The 22,264-nt window shown below is 37.3% G+C and overlaps 4 protein-coding genes across 13 annotated transcripts; 2 read left to right on the top strand and 2 right to left on the bottom strand.

Annotated features, from left to right (window-relative positions):
* Positions 1-93: 93 nt before the first annotated feature.
* Positions 94-3,234, bottom strand: LOC111781939 (uncharacterized). Of its 4 annotated transcripts, none has more exons than XM_023662708.2 (5): positions 3,064-3,221; positions 2,811-2,955; positions 1,448-1,733; positions 1,018-1,125; positions 94-290 (listed from the first exon to the last, which is right to left on the bottom strand). In XM_023662708.2, exons 2-5 carry the CDS (start codon positions 2,876-2,878, stop codon positions 174-176), a joined length of 579 nt encoding a protein of 192 aa, XP_023518476.1. In that variant the 5' UTR covers positions 2,879-2,955; positions 3,064-3,221; the 3' UTR covers positions 94-173. The 4 variants fall into 4 exon arrangements, with proteins under 4 accessions (XP_023518476.1, XP_023518452.1, XP_023518460.1 ...); XM_023662684.2 differs by having other exon boundaries at positions 1,448-1,756; positions 3,064-3,220; XM_023662692.2 differs by having other exon boundaries at positions 1,448-1,753; positions 3,064-3,220.
* Positions 3,235-3,364: 130 nt separating this feature from the next.
* LOC111777033 (protein COFACTOR ASSEMBLY OF COMPLEX C SUBUNIT B CCB4, chloroplastic-like) lies at positions 3,365-5,518 on the top strand. 4 transcript variants are annotated; one of them, XR_015422371.1, is made up of 4 exons: positions 3,365-3,629; positions 4,139-4,376; positions 4,461-4,498; positions 5,034-5,445. XR_015422371.1 is itself a non-coding variant. In XM_087126714.1 (4 exons), the coding sequence occupies exons 1-4, from the start codon at positions 3,406-3,408 to the stop codon at positions 5,043-5,045; spliced, it is 447 nt and encodes a 148-aa protein (XP_086982840.1). In that variant the 3' UTR covers positions 5,046-5,445. The 4 variants fall into 4 exon arrangements, 1 of the variants encoding a protein (XP_086982840.1); XR_015422370.1 differs by adding an exon at positions 5,452-5,518 and having other exon boundaries at positions 3,406-3,629; positions 4,139-4,311; positions 4,461-5,363; XM_087126714.1 differs by having other exon boundaries at positions 3,406-3,629; positions 4,139-4,311.
* Positions 5,446-7,461, bottom strand: LOC111777022 (glycosyltransferase family 92 protein RCOM_0530710). Its single transcript, XM_023656469.2, has one exon. The coding sequence runs from the start codon at positions 7,459-7,461 to the stop codon at positions 5,665-5,667; it is 1,797 nt and encodes a 598-aa protein (XP_023512237.1). The 3' UTR covers positions 5,446-5,664.
* Positions 7,462-11,269: 3,808 nt separating this feature from the next.
* Positions 11,270-21,872, top strand: LOC111776997 (paired amphipathic helix protein Sin3-like 4). 4 transcript variants are annotated; one of them, XM_023656450.2, is made up of 25 exons: positions 11,270-11,536; positions 11,823-11,855; positions 11,963-12,103; positions 12,642-12,797; positions 12,939-13,125; positions 13,205-13,303; positions 13,452-13,616; positions 13,717-14,008; positions 14,297-14,433; positions 15,547-15,622; positions 15,702-15,731; positions 15,938-16,224; positions 16,321-16,475; positions 16,731-16,858; positions 16,973-17,227; positions 17,655-18,350; positions 18,467-18,537; positions 19,277-19,912; positions 20,028-20,128; positions 20,221-20,359; positions 20,468-20,620; positions 20,721-20,884; positions 20,966-21,077; positions 21,202-21,397; positions 21,548-21,872. In XM_023656450.2, the coding sequence occupies exons 3-24, from the start codon at positions 12,030-12,032 to the stop codon at positions 21,358-21,360; spliced, it is 4,272 nt and encodes a 1,423-aa protein (XP_023512218.2). In that variant the 5' UTR covers positions 11,270-11,536; positions 11,823-11,855; positions 11,963-12,029; the 3' UTR covers positions 21,361-21,397; positions 21,548-21,872. The 4 variants fall into 4 exon arrangements, with proteins under 4 accessions (XP_023512218.2, XP_023512202.2, XP_023512210.2 ...); XM_023656434.2 differs by having other exon boundaries at positions 20,468-20,632; XM_023656442.2 differs by having other exon boundaries at positions 11,270-11,710; positions 20,468-20,632.
* Positions 21,873-22,264: the final 392 nt, after the last annotated feature.

Raw genomic sequence — 22,264 nt, 5'->3', positions numbered from 1 at the left:
GGGCTTTTTTTTTTTTTTTTTTTTTTTTTTTTTTTTTCATAGATGGGCAATTTTGGTATAGCTTTTAGAACAGAGAAAAAGGAAAGGAAATAGTTGTTCAAATGAATCTAATTCTTTGTATAATTTGAATGTGTAGAATTGGTGGATAATTGTAAGAAAAAATGAGTGATGTACTAGAACCTGGAATTTGACTGCACCCTGCCAGATGCAAAACCAGCCGTTGAAACACTTCGCTTCCTTCTGAAGTACACAACTGAACCGCTTATAAGCAGCAAGCCTAGCACAATGCCCTGTCCACAACAGTACACAAAATGAAATGAATCCAATCAAGATAAAAGTAGCATGCTCTATTAGACAACCAGTTAGATAAGGATATCTCCTCTTCACATATTGCAATACTTCAAAATTCCCAAATACCAACAGCTCAATGATCATTTTCCATCTCGAAAGGAAGTGGAGAATAGTTTTCACCTGTTCTGTTCGCCACTATTTCGAATGTAAAAGCCCAAGTCCACTACCAGCACATATTATTCTCTTTAGGCTTTCCTGTCCGGACTTTTCCTCAAGGTTTTACAACGTGTCTAATAGGGAGAGGTTTCCAACCTTTATGAGGACTACTTCGCTCCCCTCTCTAACCAAAATGGGATCTCACAATCCACCCCTCGGGAGCCAGCGTCCTCGCTAGCACACTGCCCAATGCCTAACTCTGAGACCATTTGTAACAGCCCAAGCCCACTGCTAGCAAATATTGTCCTCTTTGGACTTTCCCTTCCAGGCTTCCCCTCAAGGTTTTAAAACGCGTACGCGTCTGTTGGTGAGACGTTTCCACACCAACTGATGTGGGATCTTTTGAAAAATAGAAGACGGTATTTTAAGCCCAATTCATTATTGACTTAATTAACAATAGTTTGATTTTAATATGAAGAGGAACAATTATTCTTCCATCTAACTTTACAAAATACAAGATGTGAAGAAGAAAAAAGATAGATTGACAACAAAGTAGCACAAAGAATGAACCTCCTTAGTACTGCAAATCTGACTAGATATGATGTTAGCTATCATCTTAACAACAGAACTGCTGAAGAAAATCCATAGATTACACTGATTAGCCATCGAATTTTGGTTCTGTAAAAGATGAACAGGTCTCATGAGGTGCCTTAACTGTCCACCTCCCATTGATGCATTCTCTACTTAAGAAGTAAATAGGATCTTGTGGCAAGTAAAAGTTACAGACAACAATTAAAATAAATAAGAACAGCAGTAACCATAGTAGCATGACTGCAAAGCTATTTAGTTGATGACTACTTTCGGATTCAAAATCAATTATACAGAGTAAAGCAATATATCGAAATTTGAGAGAAGATAATGAGGCATGCAACGGCCATTAAACCATTAATTGCAGTAAACTAAACCCTTTGAAATAGAGCAGCTAAGATAAATGGCATACCTCAAAACCAAGTACAGACAACTTTTCATCGTTAACTGATGGAATACAGCTTCTGTAAATGATGTAATCCTGGGAACCAACTGTTCCAGAGATAGAACCATCCCGTTGATGTCTGTGTGCAACTGATGAAGCATGATCGCTTGCATCACTCTGCAAATGGTTCACAAGCTTGTGCTCATAAGACATTTCAAGTGTTGAGCGACCATCATGAGATTTTTTCTCATTGGAAACTTTTGATGTGTCTTTGACTTCCACACATTTCAGGGGAATACGATACCCAGTCTCACTGCAGCCATAATTTTCATCCTTCTATGTGACCAAAAAGAAGAAGATAATGAAAAATTACTTCTACTTTAAATTTTATACCAAAAAGCAAAGCAAAAGCTACCATTAAACATGAAACATTGGATTTAAAGATGGAAAATATGCAACGGACTACCATTCCCAATCCTAACACATTAAGAACTGAAAGCCTAGCACTATCCAAATATTAACTACAGAGTCAACCTTGTCTGTCCCTCCCTGTGACTATAAAATCGTGGTATCTGTAACCTTCCAAACAGTCCGCCTGCAAATACTTTTTTGGACTTACTCTCAAGGTTTTAAAACGCATCTAATGTGTGATCTCACAATCCACCCCCTTGGAGGCCCATCATCCCCGTTGGCATACCGCCCTGTGTCTAGCTTTGATACCATTTGTAACATTTCAAGTCTACCGCTAGTAAATATTGTCTTCTTTGGGCTTCCCCTCAAGGTTTTAAAACGCATCTACTAGGAAGAGATTTCTACACCCTTATAAAGAATGCTTTGCTTCCCTCTTCAACCGATGTGGGATCTCACAGTATCCATGTTCAAATCCCCTACAACTAACCAAAAAGAGAAGGATTTTCAGAAAGGATATGGGAAAATAGGTTAAGAGGATCCAAAGACAGGAAACTTTGGTGTCGATCTTTTGTCTTTTTAGTATTATTATTTTTCTGTTTTGTGAACTGGGTAAGTGCATTTGTTACAAATTAAACAAAGTATACCCAGCGTGAACAAATTTTCAAAGAAAGCACAACATAAAATTTTGGTCAAAGAGAACGAGAACGCAAGGGGCCTATCATTATCAAATTCTAATGCATTGAAAACTGGAAATTCATTGCTGCATGATGAAAAATCTGACATGCATTTGCAATATCTCGTTGCTACTCGCTATAACAAAAATGATATCGAAAAGCTTCACTGTTTCAGAACTCCAACAAGCTAGATCATAATTTCCAGATAGTTCAACCCAAAAAAACAACGCATGCCAACTGAACAGGAATGAATAAGAGCACCAGTATTTAGTTTATCTCGATTTAAAGACCTAACGAACAGATACCTTTTCGGAGAGGAGGCACGCAACACAGGGCCCGGAACGAGAGCAATCGAAGGTAACGTTACTTCCATGAGGAGACTCTTTGAAACTCAACAGAGCTCTGCGCCCAAACCCTATCTCAGTTTCTTCGTTTCTCCCAATTCTGCCTCTGACATTAAGAACGAACGCAACAAATCGCCATGGAATTCCAATAGATCAGATCAATAAATAACACAATGATCAATAAGAACACATAACGTTGAAAATTAGAGCTTACAAATTCTGCAATTGAGCGTCAAGTGAAGCAGAGAAACAGAAGAGAAGGAGAAGAAAATGATGCAACCAAAAATTCCAACACATTATTCACCTCTGAGCGAACCTCTCTTACCAAAATCTGCAAATTAGATATCGAATTAAATGTGTATGCATACTCGATATTTTATTGAAGTTTCGGGAAGTTGTTAACCGATCAAGCCAAACCGCCCCCTAAATTTCTAATCCAACGGCTGAGATTTAAACTTAACGCAGTGCTAGAGGCTGTGGGGCCGTCAAAATCCCGGCAAATTATCCTCAGTCCTCGGACCTTTTATTGAAGTAATTATGTTTTTACTCGGTTTCGATGGAAGCGGGAATTCTCTTCCCCGCCACTCTAATTCCATGGAGTCCCAATTTCAACTGCACTCTCTGCACTGTTCGTCGCTCTTTCCTGCGCATTGTAAGGGCTTCTTCTTCTTCTTCCTCGCTCTTGCGCACTTACGTCGGTGGAGTTTCTCTCTTAGTCGTCCTCTTTAATAATCGCGCCGTTTCTGGATTGCTCCGTCGCCGATGCCAGCAGGTTCATCGGTAAAATTTAAACATGTATTGCTTATTCTGGAATTTTGTAAATACATCACCACAATGAGTAGTAAATTAAGAGAAGAAATCATCCATTTGGCGAGGATGAAATTTCTTTCTTCGATAACTTCGTCGATAATTATGTTTTCCTATTTTGGCGGTGTGATTTTGCGACTAACATTCGTTCTGAGCTCTGACTGAACGTAATTAGATGTTGTATTAATAAAAATAAAACTATTATCAGTTTGCAGTCGAGAGCTATCATCAGATTTTCATACTCAACCTCCCCCACTTTTGTTGAACGTGATTAGATGTTGTATTGATAACAATAGAACTAGTAACGTCTGAGTTGTTGTCGCAATACACTTTATGTAACTTTCTCAATGATGTTTTAGAACTGTGAATGCGATGTATCTGATAAATTACTTTTGGTATTTAACTCTAAAGACAATTCTTAGAGGAGGAAGGAAAAATCCTGGACAAGTGGTTAATGGTTACTTTTTGCTGCTTACTCTTAGGGTATGGAAGTATCTGTTAGAGGTGGCATGCTGCAGGTTTTTTATTGTTGGTTATGATGAGATGTGTATATTTCAAGTTGGTTTTGCTGCGGGTGATGGTGAGGCCGAACATGTGGAAGCTAGTAAATTGATGCAGGGATTGCTCTATCAAGGAATTCTCAAATTTCAAGCTCGTGAGTAGTAAATGATCTGTGTACAGAGATCAGCACACAATGTACTACTTGATTGTTGTGCAATTGTAAACATCTGCAACTATTCGTTTTAAGAGACTATCTTTCCCAATATTGTCGAGAGCTATTTGGCTAATCTCTCTTTTATACAGGGAAGTCGGAGCTGCCATTTCTTACTTCAAATACTCAGGTACATGCTTAATACTATTCAAGGTTGTTATTAGATTTGTTCCCTTTTCATTTTTCTTTTATTTTTTTGGTATATATATAAGGCAGATAGTTTTCTACAGTGGCTTCATTCTTGGGTATTTGTCACTCTCTATAAGTGGTAGACCTATTAACTACCGAACTTGTTTTTGTCTCTCAATGTTTAACTTATTATGGTTGGTGTGCAAATGAAGCTCGAGTTTGAAGCATCATTTGGTGCACTTGATGAATAATTTGGTTGTTTGCATGTGTAGTTAGTCCTCACATTCACTTTCAGAAACTTGGGAGTTTTCTCCCTCTCTGCTGGCTTAAAAGAGTCTCTCCTTGTATAGAGTATCTACTTGTTCTCTGAAGCCAGACTCTGCTATTCTACCTATCTGTTTGCTTAAAGCCCCTCTTTTGAATGAATAGAACTGCAGTTCTACCTTTCTGTTGTTGCTTCGATTGCACATATTGTCTGTATACTGATGGTGACGACCTTTTCCTCTTTCTTTCTATGGCATAATTACTATTTCCAGCTTCAAATTTGAAATGTTCACTGTCATGGATTTCACTCGTTGAGAGAAGCTGGATGCTACTCTATTGAAATATTTGAATAATTTTGAACCGTGGTAAAATTGAGCTTAAAGTGAACGGAACTGTTGATGGACAAACATAACTTGGTTATTTGATTGTTCATTTTATTTATTTCCAATATTTCCATTGGCGAAAAGAGATAATATTGAAGCCCCTGTAAAAGCCAGACGAAGCAACTCAACTAAGTAGTTGATTTCTATGTATGTTCCATATATGCAAAAGCTTCTCCTTTTCTTTCAACCATCGACTCTAGATGTATTCACTGATTGAAGGTAATGTCTGGTTAGTTCACTTTTATGCATTTTCTGTCTGTGGTAATACTGAGTGCATTCTTACATGTGTGTACAACCGACATAGCAGACAGCAGATGATTTATTCAAATTTGAAGTATGAATCAGAAAGAATTTCATTCCAGCATCTGAAAGTGTAAGTTAAAAACATGTGACTAAATCATAGCATGTCGATGGAGTAAAAAAATAATCAGACAAACATTCTATTTGTAGAAAAAAAAATCTGTTGCTTGCTGTATGATTACTGTGTACAGGTCACTAAGCTGCAGGTTGCCAAGAGTTGTTAACCAGAAGCTTTTTCCCATGGTAGGAACCCTGTCAAAGGATCTGACAACGAACTCTGTATAAAATCTCTCAGTCCAGTGTCCCAAACTTCACAGAACTGTAGCCTCCAATTGGGTGGTTCGATTGCCTCTGTCCCAAGCCCAGGTGCTCTATCCTTCGACCCTTCATTCTGTGCCTCTTGCCAATCTACAACATAGGTAGCTACTCTTCTGTAAAATTTAGCTCGAAAAGTTTCCCACACTTGGTATTTGTAATGGTTTATGACAGCATTGCTTTTAGGTACATCAAAAAACCCAAATCCTTGTTTCAACTGAAAGTGATGAACAACATTGAGAAGTGTTATATCAAGCAAGTCTGGCCGGACAAACGATTTGTGTCTCTCAGGGTTCTGGAGCCGACAAGTATACCCCATTGTTACTCCCTGCGGTGGATGTGATGTTAAACCCGATGGTCCAAAACTATGACATGCCGTTCTAATCTCTGCAATGACGGTTGAATTGGAAGTTGAAGCAGATGAGTCGGCAATGAGAGAACGAAGGGCATTGCGGCCGGCAGTATGGTATTCTTGCAGATGGCGATACTTCGAAGGGAAGTAGAAAAACTCGTCAACATCAAAGAAGCCAACCCACTTACATTCATCTCTAGCTCTCAAAGCACAGTGTGAGAAACCTGCTTCTTGGGTTTTAAGCCATGGCCAGGTCAGCCTACTGATATTGTAGTCTTCCAGGTTGAGCTCTCTAATGACTTCTTCAATGCCATCATCACTATTGTTGTCGTAGATGAACCAGCGGCCCACTCCAAGCCAGGCATGGTACATAATCCACTCACGAAGTGCTGCCGCTTGGTTCCACACCATTGTGCACACACAAAGCTCATGTTTTTCCTGATTTCTTTGCAGGTCATTCAGCTTGGAGTTGAAGAGTCTGACCACTGAGGGGAGAGTCACTTGAAGATGGGCTTTAGTATTGACACTGCCGCGACTCACTGTAACTCGAATTCCCTTTTCCTTGTCCAAAGTGCTCAGCACACCAGCCGGCAAGGAGCACCTGATAATTTCTTGAGCTGCAGTAACTGCTTTTGTGGTAAGCACATATTCTCCGTTATTGTTTGAATTTCCCAATCTAAAGTGGCAGCTGAATTCAGTCGGATTTGATTCCTTGTGTGGTCGGAGATTTAGTCCCTTCGCAAACACCACAACCGTATCACCGTCAATAGCTGCCTCATAAACCACCCTCTCCCACGAGGAAACTGGCTGCCTATTTCTTACCAACCAATGGTCATCAGCTCCCACGCCGCGCTTCCTCAAGTCCACGGCGGAGGCCGAATAATTCAGTGGTGGTAGTGGGCATCTGGCAATCGATCGGAATTCATCGTACTTGTCCGTGGACAGAACTGACTGTTTGAGAGTCTCTTGATTCAAACCTCTAGCGACTGATTTGAAGTATAAACAGTCCAATTTCTCATCTCGGTTCAATTTTCCAGCGACCATCAAAAGCAAATGGTCAGGAAACAAGACTCGGCTTTCAACTCTCAAAGGAGAATACTTACTGCTCAAAGAACTGTCAAGGGTAGACTTGCTAGCGGAAGTAGACAAACGGGAGAGAGTCGTGGAAGAGACATCGAGAACTGGCCGGAACGACGCCGCCGCAATCGAAAACCACCTAGTCGAAGAGAGGAACAAGAGAAAAGCAAAGAAAAAGAGGCAAAGAAACAGAGATCTCCGAGTAAAGAACTGAACTTGCGAGCTCGACCTGCCAAACCGCTTCCTCTTCCGCCGCTGCTGTTCCCAATCCATTAACCCAAAATTCACACAGAACCCAAATCAGAAGAAACCTCAACCGCAGCACAGATCCAGTCAGATGAAAGCAGGAGCGAGTTCGTCGACTTGGGGTTTCCCAATAACCTCGTCAGTCTGCCGGAGACGACAAGAAAGAAACTCTCAAGCCTAAACCTGTAATTAATGTGGAAGCAGAGTTTATTAGTTAAAATCAAAAAAGATTCGGCTGTGATGATAATGACGAAGCTGCTGATTGATTGCTTTCCGCTAATAAGTAGAGTTTTATTAGCAAAGAGGAAGCGTAAACTTAACTCCTCTTGGGCTCTTGTCCTGCTCCTGCTCTGCCAGGCCAGACTACACCATCGACATCTTTTGAAGCTTGAAAAATACTTGTTTTTGCTCTTTTAATTGGCCCATACCGTATCAAATACTCACCTTTATGCCTTTTTTTCCTCTCTTCTAAACTCCAAAGCCGTGTTTTTTGTTCAGAAGAGTAAATGATTAGCTGGAACAATAGACTTTTGCAGCAGTTCATTTCTTTATTAGGCTTAACTCGTAATTAAATCCTTCAACTAAATTCTCATACTTTACATAGACAAATGCTCGAGGCTTTTATTTCGTAGACCCATTCCTAGGAACCTTCGACAGACATAAACAAACAGATGCTCTGCTTGCTTCGATCTTCCCAAACGTTAAACCAGATGAATATAAAAATGACTGTCGTTGGAATCTTAATTCAATTTTATTATTGATTGAAAAACCTCTGCCAATTTTTCCCCATTAAATGGGACGGGAAACGCACGTGGAAGGACGCGAGAAGATGGCTGGCACTCGCTGACTCACCGCTTTCATTTGTTTTTCAATCATTTGTGAATTCCATTCCAACACTTAATATTCACATGCCGTCCATTTACTTTGAAACTAAATAATTCCTGAATTTCCTTCAATTATTGTTGTTTTTTTTTTTTTTTAATATAATATGCCCATATGTTCTTTTAGGAATTTTGTAATTAAGTTAAATAATACCCTTTAATTCTCGTATGCCCCAGAAATGTTATTTAATTTTCGTTCAATTTTAAATTTTATTTTACTATTAACGAGATGTATTGTTTTAATGAATTTCAATTGAATATTCGTCAATTCATTGATAATACAATAGACTATGATTGAAATATATGTGATTAAAACGTTAGGTAGAACAAGTCAAACGAAGGTTGATGTATTAGACATGAAATTAATTCAAATTCTATCCAATTGTCTACTAAACATCGTTATCTATAAACATGTTTTGTTTTAATTAGATTACTGAATTAATTAGGCCGTCCCGATCGCTGATTAAACCAAAGTCATCACTAAAAAGAGTCTAAATAGTTTAGCTTTCATTATAAATACACATTTAATCCTTCACTTTCTTTGTCTCCATAATTATAATCTTAACTTTACAATTTCATAGCCGTTTTGAACAAATTGCATCAAAATGTAAACTTCAATCTGGCAATCAAAAGAGGAAAATAAAATCAAATCAGGAAAATTTTCCCAAATCTGTATGGAACAAAGTAAATGAATTAAAGGAGAGAGAGAGAGGATGAGAGAAGATTTTCCTGGAAAGTGAATAGAAATTTTCCGGGAAAGTTTCAATGTAAAAGCTTACTATTTATTATTTGAATAATTAAATGGATATTAATTATCATAGGCTTAATTAGGCTAATCAACTTGTGGCCTTTATTAACATAATTAAATTGGGTTTTTATTTATTTATTTATAAAATGATATTATGGGCAAATGTGGACAAATTAAACAGCTCAGATTTTGTATTAATACCCTTTTACTTTATATTCTGTATTTATACCCTTTATATTCCAAGTTGGAATTTTCAAACAAACAAAAGCTCATCATTATACCACGTGGCATTGGTTTTATTGGCTTACGCTTTTCAGGGATAAGATTGGTCAAATAAAATACGCGTTAAAGAGACTAATATGTCCCTATTCAAATATAAACAATTAGTTTAGGGAAATATTTTAATTAATGACATTTTGATTTAAACTAAGAGGTTTAGGGTATGAGAAATTATGTACCCAAACAAACGCTTAAATTACACGTGTAGGGGCAAAATGGGAAAATGAAAAAAAAAAGTTACGGTATCCTCTAATCACGTTTGACACGATCAATTTAAATTGCTTAATCCGAACCATAAGGATTATATTTTTTTTTTTCTTTTCGATTTGAATTAGATTGGATTTTTGGAAAATCGAAAATTTAAATCAGTTTGCGCGTGATATTTTTTGGTTAGGTGACCCGACCAAACGAAATTAGTGTTACAATTCAACTCAACCCTATTATACTTAAAAAAAAAAATGTTAAAAATATTTAACATGTTAATGACTTGTCAATATTTATTATAAATAAGTATTTTTTTAAAAATAATTATAAAAAAAATAAGAAACTCTGACAGCCCAACTCAACCAACCCAACTGATTGTTTGGGCTGAATTTGAGTGTCAAAGGCCCATTATAATATCGTTTGGGTTGGGCTTTAGGGCCCATCTGTTGAACGCAATAATATCTAAAATACACCATCTATAAAATCAGTATTTATTTTCTTTAACAATTGAAAAAAAAAAAAAAAAAAAAACATTTTTTTGGGGCATTAAGGTGAAAAATGTCAATGAAATTGGAAAATAAATAATAAAAATGAAGCTAAATATCTGACCATATATTTCCAGCCCACCCATTGGACGGCGAATAAGATATCCTAAGATCCGTAACGTACCAAATATTTATTAATTAAAACCAATCGAGATATAAGAACGACAAAATTCATTTTAAGGAAGATCTATTAGTCTCGAATAATGGAATTCATTAAATGCATAACGTTAAATTATAATAATGACGTAAGTTTGTGACGTAATTTAATGAAATTGAAAACTTTATAATAAAAAATATTATTTTGTAACTTCATGAATGAAATAAAGTCTATATGATACAATATCTTAATAATTATTGACTTATATTAAAATATTAATCTTGCGAAAAGAGAGTATACCAAATCAACGCCGAATAAAATAAAATTTAATATGAAGAATAAAATTAACGGAAACCGATGTTGACGTATAGGGCTGTGTTTACAAGCCTATCAGGAGTTGCCAATTGGACCGCTTAGCCCAGCAATTGGTGTTTTAATTGGGCCGGTTGGTCAGGCCCATCAGCCCAATTTGGCAACCTTCCGAAAATTCCGTACGTGGGGATTTTGCCTCGTTCATTCCCATGCGAAGCCATCCAATCGCAGGGAGAGGACAATTTAGAGCCACATTTTCTACGTAACTGAATAAATTATAAATAAAATAAATAAAAAAGGCAGAATTATTTGAAATAAAAAAAAAATGCTAATAAAGGATTGGAGGTAATTTTATATTATAAAAGAATTAAAAAAAAAAAAAAAAAAAAAGGGGTAAACCTAATTCGATGGTTCGGTGACTGTTACTTTAACATTTCACCACACACTTCCAAAATCGTAAAACCTCAACCGTTGATTGAAATCTGAAGGGAAGAGCCCACGGTTTTGCCCTAACTCGAGTTAACCCTAATTTCACATAAAAGAAATTGATTTTTCCGAAATTGAATCATGCGGGACAGAATTGCCCTCGTGTGGTGATTAGAATAACGAAAATGGCATTGAGTTTAATTTAAAACTGGGTAATCCACAATAGTGCCCTAATTTGGGATGGGTGAGGGAGGGGGAGAGGTAATCAACGGGCTGTAGCCGGTAAACCCATAGAGTGTGACCGGTTAAATGGATTATAGTGCCCCATTAACCCAAGTTTTGTTTGTGTTGGGTTGAGGAAGTGTAAACTTGTACATCCATCAAGCTTCTGGTCGTATATATATTATCGAATTCTTAAAGGCTCTCTCTTTGTGTTATTTAATTTTGAAGTTTCAATTTGATTCAGAAGCATTTTCTCGTCTGTGGGGAGTTCGGTTTCCGGAGAGGGAAAAAGGGGAAGAAAAACCTAAAATAGAAGAGGAAGAAGAAGAAGAAGAACATTTGAAGAACTTCAATTTTGGTTTTGATTTGCGTATTCTTTCTGTCAAAGGTTGTGAGAGAACAGAATCACAGATTCCTTCTATACTTTCCTCTCTTCTTCATCTTCATCTTCATTTTTATCCCTTTCTCTTCTTCTTCTTCTTATTCTCCCACTTGTTCATGCTTCACACTTTCTGCTAATTCTGCGACTTCACGATCTTTCCTTTAACTCGTACCCTTTAATGTAATTTATGTTTCTTCTTTAATGTTCTTACTTTTTCTTTCTCAATCATCTCGTCTTTTGCTTTATCCGTAAGTAACAATGTTTTCTTTGTGTGTTGTGTTTGTGTTTTCAGGATTCTGGTTATGGGGAGGTGATCTGAACAGAGGTTTGGATGGAAATTTTTGCTCTTGGTTTTTCTCTCTTTGATGTTTTACTATTTTTACGTATATTAGATCTGTCTTTCTCTTGTTGAATGAGCGACTTCTTGTGTAGGAATTTTTATTATAATCTGAGTTCGAAGCATGGTCGTTTGTTGAAGACGGAGGACTTTTTGTCGGAGATGAAGAGGTCCAGAGACGACGTTTATATGGGCTCGCAACTCAAGCGTCCTGTGATTTCCACTCGTGCAGAAGCGTAAACCTCATCGTCCTCCTGTATTTATTTATTTTTTTTAATTATTGTTTTCGTTCAATTCTAGTTACTGCAAGTTTAATGCTACCTCCTCGTTCTTAATTACTGAAATTTCTTTTTTGAACTTGGAGATCGAACTTCTGAATCACCTTGTCGTCCGCGATTTTTTCATGAATTTCAGATGAAATATACTTTCTTACGTGAAGAAAATTTCTCGATTTCTTTTGTTAATCCATTTTCAAAATCCTAATGAGTATCTAGGGTTTTCGAGGAGTACCAAGAAAAACTTCTTTTTTGTTCAACTCGCCAAGAAAAAGATATCTCCTGTATTCGTATTTTCTGCTTTGTAGTCAATTGTTAAGCTCGATGCTTTTCATGAATAAAATGGGAGTGTCTTGAATAGAATCGAAGGTCCACATATTCATAAGTACGCTCAAATTTTTGTATGATGTACTGATATTTGGTGTTCTTCAGTTTCTGATTTTGAGTCACTTCATTGTGAAAGTGTACTTATTTGTGTTATCTGTGTTGCGAATTGAAGATCTACACAACCCCAAATGGCGGGAGGAGGAAGTGCCCAGAAATTGACCACTAATGACGCCCTAGTATATCTGAAGAGAGTGAAGGACATATTTCAAGACAAGAGGGAAAAGTATGAAGACTTCCTTGAAGTTATGAAAGATTTCAAGGCCCAAAGGTTTTTCATACTCTATGCTTCATTTAACCCTTCCCCCCTTCTGGTTTCTGACTTCTTTCCAAGGAGAACAGTTTTCTCCTTGGGGGAAGGGTATTTGTTGATGGGAGCTATTTGTTGACACGTTTTTTTATTTGATTGTAGAATTGATACTGCGGGAGTCATTGGAAGAGTAAAGGATTTGTTTAAAGGCCATCGAGATCTCATTTTGGGCTTCAATACCTTCTTGCCCAAAGGATATGAGATCACTCTTCCACTGGAGGATGATCAACCTCCACAAAAGAAACCCGTTGAGTTTGAAGAAGCTATTAATTTTGTGAACAAGATAAAGGTTGATCTTTCTTCACAATTATGTATTAAATTAGCTTTTGTGAATTACACTAATTAGTTGTTCATTTGAATGCATGCAGACAAGATTTCAAGGTGATGATCATGTTTATAAATCATTTTTAGACATTCTAAATATGTACAGAAAGGAAAACAAGTCCATCACTGAGGTCTACCAGGAGGTTTGTGTGTTGCTTTTGTCATTGGCTGTGGGAATGTTGTCTGTTTTGTACGTTTGGTTCTGTCATTGTACATTTTTCTTGGGTACTTATTTTGTTAACCAAAATAGTGGTTTAGTTTTTAATGGGTTTTGCTCCTTACTTTTCACAGGTTGCTGCACTTTTCCAAGATCACCCAGACTTGCTTGTTGAGTTTACTCATTTTCTTCCAGATACTTCAGCCACTGGAGCTGGTCACTATGGCTCTGGTAGGAGTTTAATGCTCCGCGATAGGCATACTACCATGCCCATCATGCGGCAGATGCAAGTTGATCGGGTTCGAAACTTTTCCTTTTTTATATTATTTAGACATGTTCTCTAAATTTAATTCCTGTCGACTGTTGTAGTTATGGTAAGTTTGCATGTTATAACTCCAGAAAGAAAGAACTATTCTGTCCACTGCCGAACGTGACCTTAGCGTTGACCGTCCGGAACCAGACCATGATAGGTCCCTAATGAAGCTGGACAAAGATCAGAGGAGGCGGGGTGAGAAGGAAAAGGAAAGAAGAGAAGATAGAGATAGGAGAGAACATGATCGGGATCGGGTCGACAGAGATTATGAGCATGATGGAAGAAGGGACTTTAACATGCATCGGTTTCCCCCCAAGAGGAAATCTGCTCGAAGGATTGATGACTCATCTACTGAGCAAATGCACCCAGGTGGAGAAGGTGATGAAAATTTTGGCGTACATCTATCTTTTCTTATGATGATAAAAATTCTGCAAATATTGATTATTGTAATTATGTTGGTTATTTTAAACATAATGTCACTAACTATTGAAGTTTTATTCTCAATAAAATCTCGTTAGTTTTTTTTTAGTCAATACTTCAGTATGTTGAGGACATTTTGTTTTAATAATCTATTGGCAATACCATTTTCCTCTGTTCCCTTCCATTTCGTTGCCTTTCATTCCACCTCTTTTCGTGTTTGTTTATTAATTTATTCTGCTTTGGTAGGTATATACAGCCATGAGTTTGCTTTCTGTGAAAGAGTGAAGGAGAAGTTACGAAATGCTGACGATTACCAGGAATTCTTGAAGTGTCTCCATATCTATAGCAAGGAGATAATTACCAGAGCAGAACTTCAATCTTTGGTATGGATACTTTTATATTTGACAGAAATTTCTCCATACAATGTCATAAAGTTTTTGCAATTGCTGATAATCACGTAAATGGTATAAAATTATTTGACGAATAATAAATAATTGCTTGGCCGTACACTATGTAGAAGCAACAGATTAAGTGAGAGACTATATCTCCTCCCAATCTCAATCTCTGGATCGTTTCTGAAAGAACTCAATATTCTCTCTCCTCTTATTATTGAGATTTTGATGCGCTCATTCAGATAGCCTTAGGCTGCTTCCTTAAACTGCAACTTCACAAGAGTTTTAGTGTTTTGCATTTACCTTGACATTGTTATGCAAGACCCATGCTTTCCCGAAGTCATGAGGCATGCAAACATCATGAGGAGCCAAACTTTCTGTGGGAGAAGATGTGCTGCTTCCCTTATTTTGTAGTACAGAACGGACCAAGTTTGATTAAGGAAAAATTAAGTAATATTCTTTGGATCACTTTATTCTGATGATTCCCTTGTGAGTTAATAATGATGGAAAAAAAATATCACCTTCTTTGGAGTCTTGGGTTTCTGTAATGCTGTGGCAAGCTTAGCTATTACTGACCTTCTACGTCAGCAATTGTAGGTAAAGACATTTCAGGGTGGTCGGGTGAAGTAATCTGTATCACTTAAGGATTTATAACCTTCGTTCTTTAGTAGTAGTCAGAAAAAAAATTTAAAGAGAAGATTGAACAAGTCCCTAAATGTATCTTCAACTGGTCAATTGTGAACTAAAGTATTTTCCTAATGAGTTTTCCTGGCATTTTCCACCTTGAACCTTGGGAACTTTTATATTGCTGCTTGGTATTCAAGTGCTCAGAGGTCTATTTGGTTGTTACCAGGTTGATCAACTTTTAGATTTTATAAATGTAGAAGGAAAAGAACTGCTACAAATGTGGTCGAGAGGTTCGATATATCTGGAAAGAGAAAATTTGACAAAGACTGTAGCTTCTCAGCCCAATATGGGTTGTTGTAACATTTGCAAAATCTTGTAAAAAAGATTCCCTAACCATGCATTGTCCCAATAACTGTTTTACTTAAGCATACCAAAGGCCTTAAATTTGCATCACATTTTCTTTCTTTCACTTGTCAGGTGGGTGACTTACTTGGAAGATATTCTGATCTTATGGATGGTTTCAATGAATTTTTGGCACGCTGCGAGAGGAATGGTAACTGTTTAGAGTTGGTTCATGCTTCTTTGGTTTTTGTACTTTTTAACATTAAATCTGATCAAATATTGTTTGGCAGATGGATTTCTTGCTGGTGTCATGAGTAGAAGTATGTATACTTTTTTTTTCCTTCCTTTGCGTAATTTTATATTTTGAAGGCTGGATCTTTCATAGTTCTTATTGATTGTGGTTGTAAATTTGTAGAGTCTTCAGCACACTCTACAAACTGATGATTAATTTATGAGTTGAGTATCTTAAAGTGACATATGTACTTCAGTATTTCGTATTTATTTTATTTTTTTTTAAATTCATCAGAATCATTATGGAATGAAGGAAATTTGCCTAGAACAATGCAAATGGAGGAAAGAGACAGAGATAGAGATCGTGACCGTGAGAAAGAGGATATTTCCAAAGATAGAGATCGTGAAAATCGGGAAAGAGAGAGACTTGAAAAGAATGCTGCATTTGGAAGTAAAGATATTGTAGGTCACAGGATGTCTGTGTTTTCTAGCAAAGACAAGTATTTGGGGAAGCCAATAAATGAACTTGATCTATCAAACTGCGAACGCTGCACTCCCAGTTACCGGCTTCTGCCAAAAAATGTATGCACTACTCTTAAGGAATTAATGAGCATTTTTGTAGGATATTGTTTACTTAAAAAAAAAAATGGACGTTTACTGTTTTTCTTTCTCTGTCAGTATCCAATACCTTCGGCCAGCCAAAGAACTGATCTTGGTGATCAAGTGTTGAATGATCACTGGGTATCTGTTACTTCAGGAAGCGAGGATTACTCTTTTAAACATATGCGCAAAAACCAGTATGAAGAGAGTCTTTTCCGATGTGAAGATGACAGGTTAGAGATCACCATCACCCGAAATGAAAACCGTGTTTTTTCAGTTATTCAAATTAAGGATGTGATAATCCAATCCAGTCAATTTTTTTCAGCCCCATGGTATCTAATGTTTTCAACTCCAATATTAAGTGTCATCTCTAGAATACTTACCCATGTATGGCCGAAAATGTCACTGCAATTTACTTTTGCACTGATTTATTACTCTGGTATACATGGAATGACTTATATTATTGTGCTTTGTACTGATGCTGGCAGGTTTGAACTTGACATGTTGCTGGAGTCCGTAAATGTGACCACGAAGCGTGTTGAAGAACTACTAGAAAAGATCAACAACAATGTGATCAAAGCAGACTGTCCAATCACAGTTGAGGATCACCTCACTGGTCAGTGGTCACCATCTGCTTAGTTTTTATTGAACTTTACCTCTTCGAGGTTCTTTATCTCATTTTTCTCTCTGCTCTTTTTCCTTCTGGGTTTACACTCCGTCCTTCTTGTAGCTTTAAATCTGAGGTGCATTGAACGATTATATGGTGACCATGGGCTTGATGTTATGGATGTGTTGAGGAAGAATGCTCCTCTTGCTCTGCCAGTTATTTTGACTCGCTTGAAGCAGAAACAGGAAGAATGGGCACGGTGTCGCTATGACTTCAATAAAGTTTGGGCCGAAATATACGCTAAGAATTATCACAAGTCACTTGATCATCGTAGCTTCTACTTCAAGCAGCAAGACACAAAAAGCTTGAGCACTAAAGGTGACTTAAAATATTGATATTTGTATTATTATTATTATTTTTTTTTTCTGCTGCTCGTTAAGTTCTCAAATGCTGCACTTAGTTTTGGGTTATAAGAATATAAAATATAAATGTGCCATTATATTACCTTTTATATTTTATTTAAACGACCCTGAAATATTCCACCTAGTCTTGGGTGTGTCTGAACAGTTTACCTTGCGTTTTGCTTTCTCTATCCTCTTATGCATTGGTCCACCGTATGGCATATTTATCTTGTTTTGTATTAGTAAAAACTAGATTTACCTCATTTGGAAGACAAAAGTCGAGCCAAGTAGATAGCATTCATTTAAAAACTCAATGTATTGATTGTTATCTGATTGTAGTAGCACTTTGGAGTTGTCAAGTTTTTATGATTCTCTCTGTTGGTAATTGGTTTTTCTTTTTACAGCCTTGTTGGCAGAGATCAAAGAGATCAGTGAGAAGAAGCGGAAGGAAGATGATGTGTTGCTTGCTATTGCTGCTGGAAATAGACGACCTATTATTCCCAATTTGGAATTTGAATATCCTGATCCAGAGCTTCACGAAGATCTATATCAGCTAATCAAATATTCCTGTGGAGAAGTTTGTTCTACCGAACAATTAGATAAGGTTATGAAGGTATGGACAACCTTCTTGGAGCCCATGCTTGGTGTTCCTTCTCGACCTCATGGTGCTGAGGACACTGAAGATGTTATTAAGGCAAAAACTCATCCTACCAAGAATGCTGCTTCCGCTGTGGTAGAGAGTGATGGCAGTCCTGGTGGGGGTGACATTACGATGCACCCAAAGCTTTTGAATTCTTCTAGAAATGGAGACGAAAGTATTCCACCTGAACAATCAAGTTCTTGCAGGACTTGGCCCTTGAATGGGGACAATGGGGTCAAAGAAGACAGTTTCCATGATGCAGATCGTGTTGTACGGAAGGGAGATACTTTCGGCAGTGTTTCCCAACATTCTAAAATTCAGGATAATGCACCTGTGACTGATGAATTGTCTGGAGTAAGTAAACAAGACAATTCTATCGAATGTTTTGTCAATTCAAATGTATCCCTTGCAACTGCAGCAGAGCAAAGTAATGGGAAAACTAACATAGAAAACACATCAGGTTGCTAAACTTGTTCTCAAAATTGTACTTTGTACTTTCTCCTTTCTACTGTTTGGTCTTTTTCCTTTCCTGCATGATTTTAGATTCTGACAGAAACTTTTGTTTGTTTTTGCAAGGATTGAGCACTACTCCTTCAAAGCTTGTAAATAATGCCGTTGAGAGTGGAATTGAGTTACCTTCCTCAGAGGTATGGCCCCCCGTGGTCTCTCATTGGTGGAACTAAAAAAAATTGACCTCTATTGAACAACTTATGGTACTGGATAATGATCATGATATTAATTCTCAAGAGTCTGAACTCTTCTATCTCTATAAACTGAGGAACTAGAAAAATCTTGTAAGATGGATGATGTATATACGGGGACTTATGATTAGATTGTATCATGGATGATGAAGAAACCAATTGCCTCCCTATTAGAGAGAGATTTTATTGGTCTTAGACTAGGCTGCTTTCCATTATGTTTAAGACGATCATTATAGTTTTAGGCATGTAGAGCAAAAGTAAACAACTTTCTGGTGGTTCAAATTCATGAGTGAGAGAAGATGAGAAAGAAAAAGGCCGGTGGTCACAGGCTGAATTCATGCAAGAGAGAGATGAGAGAGAACTAGAGAGTTATAAAGTTAAATAAAGAAGTTGAGAAAATCTAAAAAGAAAAGAGTGGAGGTTGAAGAACTTTTGTGTCTTAAGTGGAGTATGCTGGGTCGGATTTTTGGCACCTTTTAAATATTTCCATTTTGTAATGGAAGCTGATATATAATTTCAAGAGATTCACGAATAGGCAATAAGAGTAAATGTTTCACTCATTTATAGTTTAGGGTTGCTGCTTATTGCATGAATATAGGTTGGATTACTGGTTGTAGTTCGTGAATGATGAGTTTGAATTAAATAGTGATGATATTATCTTCTAATGATTGTGAACCTCTTACAGGGAGGTGGCCCTACAAGACAAATTCTAACTGCAAATGGCACAGTTGCAGAAGGGATAAAAAGCCATAGATACGCTGAAGAGTCTGTCAGACACTTAAAGATAGAAAGGGAAGAGGGGGAATTATCTCCAAATGGAGATTTTGAAGAAGATAATTTTGCCAATTATGATGGAGATTTGAAAGCCGAGCCAAAAGCAAAGGAAGGTGTTGCAGGCAGGCAATATCCAAGCACCCGAGGTGAGGAAGAATTATGCTGCAGAGAGGCTGGTGGAGAAAATGATGCTGATGCTGATGATGAAGGGGAGGAAAGTGCTCAAAGGTCATCGGAGGATAGTGAAAATGCCTCTGAGAACGGTGATGTTTCTGCCAGTGATTCTGGTGATGGAGAAGATTGTTCTCGTGAAGATCATGATGGAGACCATGATGATAACAAGGCAGAGAGTGAAGGTGAGGCAGAAGGGATGGCCGATGCCCATGATGTAGAAGGAGATGGAACATCTATACCGTTCTCTGAACGGTTTCTATTGACTGTAAAGCCTCTTGCCAAGCATGTTCCTCCCATGTTGCACGAAGAAGGAAAGGAGTCTCACGTATTTTATGGAAATGACTCATTTTATGTGCTTTTTAGGCTCCACCAAGTAAGGTTCATTACTGGAGTATACTTAAAAAAAAAAAAAAAAAAAGTTCCGTAGAAGAGTCTTTTTCTCTATTCTTCTCTTTTTATGAAACTAATATTTTTTTTCACTTTCTCAGACACTGTATGAGAGAATACAGTCTGCGAAGATCAACTCTTCATCCTCAGAGAGGAAATGGAGAGCTTCAAATGACACCACTCCTACGGATCTTTATGCCAGGTGCTGTACTTTCTAGGTCCTTCCTTTCTTCCCCATTAGGATATATAATTGTCTGTGGCAATAATAATCGATACCCTTTTTCTGTTGGACAGATTCATGAATGCACTTTATAGTCTACTTGACGGTTCCTCAGATAACACGAAGTTTGAGGATGATTGCCGTGCCACTATTGGAACCCAATCATATGTTCTATTCACATTAGACAAACTAATTTATAAAATTGTTAAACAGGTAAAATACTTGTAGCCTTGTTTCTCTCGATCTTATGTTATGTTTTCTTATTTACCTTTACCTTTTCTTGTTGGACATACTGACCAATCCATGTGTGCTATGTATCAGCTTCAAAGTGTTTCCACAGATGAGATGGACAACAAGCTTCTCCAACTATATGCATACGAAAAATCAAGAAAAACGGGAAGATTTGTTGATGCAGTTTATCATGAAAATGCTCGTGTACTTCTTCATGATGAAAATATCTATCGCATAGAACGAGTATGCTTTTTAGTGAGTCCCTTGTTATTTTCATGATTATGGTAGCCAAACTTGAATTTAGTTTTCAATTGTTCAAACTGATCGGTAATCTATTTTGCAGTCATCCACACCAACGCATCTTTCTATTCAGCTTATGGACTATGGCTATGATAAGCCAGAAGTAACTGCTGTTTCCATGGACCCTATATTTTCATCTTATCTGCATAATGACTTCTTCTCGGTTCTCCCTGAGAAGAAGTTGAAGTCGGGGATATTCATGAAGAGGTACTAAGATTGTTGTAACATAGCAATCCAAATTTTTTTTGAGTTAGTTTGCATTGTCATCAAATCCCATGGTTCTTACAGAAACAAACGTAAATATGCCTGTGGCGATGAGAATTCTGCCGCATGCCATGCTTTGGAAGGGCTTAAAATTGCTAATGGTCTGGAGTGTAAAATTGCTTGCAGTTCGTCCAAGGTAAATGTTCTCTTGAAGTTTCTTTCACCTCATCATTCATGGAAGCAATATATTAGATAATAACTTCGCTTCTATCTATATCCTGATGTCAACGTTTTTGACGATCAATTTGCTGTTGGTATAGGTTTCATACGTTTTAGATACAGAGGACTTTTTATTTCGTAGAAATAGCAAAAGGAAACGTTTGCATGGAAATAGCTCATGCCACAACCAGTCAAGGTCTTCCAGTGGCGATTCAAGTAGGAGGGTACAGAAGTTCCACAAGCTACTTGAGAATTCATGATACACCAAACCATCAAATTGAGTTTGAAGTAAATATGGTAAGCTGAAGTCCTTAGAAACTTAGAATGTTGGATATTATGAATGTTTCACAAGCTACTTGAGAATTCATGAATATATGCAATACATGTAGACAATTATTTTTATATAAGATCCAATAATTTATGTTTATCATGTGTTCATTTGTACAGTAACTTTTAACGGAGGCACTGGAAAAACCTGAAAATGCAAAGTTTGGGGGGATAGTGAAGCGGGTATTTTGCATTACCTTTTTTACTGTATTCTTATTTATATCTGAGCCTCACCATGAAAATAAGGCATTGGGAGGGGGGGATATAGGCTAGCTCGATGGTTATTACATTACTGAGTTGGTGGCTCTCACTGAGCAGCCAGGTTTCTGTAAATAGGGTAAATTCTTATGATGTAAAGACTACTTGGGTATACAATCTCTCTCTATTTTTCCTGCTCTTCCCAAATTGGAAACATCTTTAAAGTTGCAAATCCTCTTAGCTCTTATGTTCTTCCACCACCTCTTAAAACCATTATTATTTCGTTTGCTGTACTCCCTTTCCATTTGAACCCATGTCTTCTGTATCTTCCTCAGGCACCTGTAGTTTTAGTTTCTGACCATGGAACCTGCCTCGAAGGAACTTATAAATGAGAGACTGATAATATTATATAAAAACTGATCATTTCTAATGGACGAGCAGATTGTTGAGCTCAAAGACTCAGAGCGGGCTACAGATTGATACCAAACCCGTTATGCCATGATTCATTGAGCTGGTCTCCATGTTCAAAGTTTCTAGGGCTTGTGCACCGGGACAAGTCTAACCATCCAATTACCGGAATAGATCAAAGTCAACGTTTTCTAAACCCTCTTCTCTTTTTAGCTTTTTGAACTTTTTAGT

The sequence above is a fragment of the Cucurbita pepo genome, chromosome 1 (assembly GCF_057944985.1).
Source record: "Cucurbita pepo subsp. pepo isolate OVF chromosome 1, ASM5794498v1, whole genome shotgun sequence".
Lineage (NCBI taxonomy): Eukaryota > Viridiplantae > Streptophyta > Magnoliopsida > Cucurbitales > Cucurbitaceae > Cucurbita > Cucurbita pepo.
The sequence above is the reverse complement of the archived record's forward strand: the minus strand, read 5'-3'. Positions and strand labels throughout refer to the sequence as shown.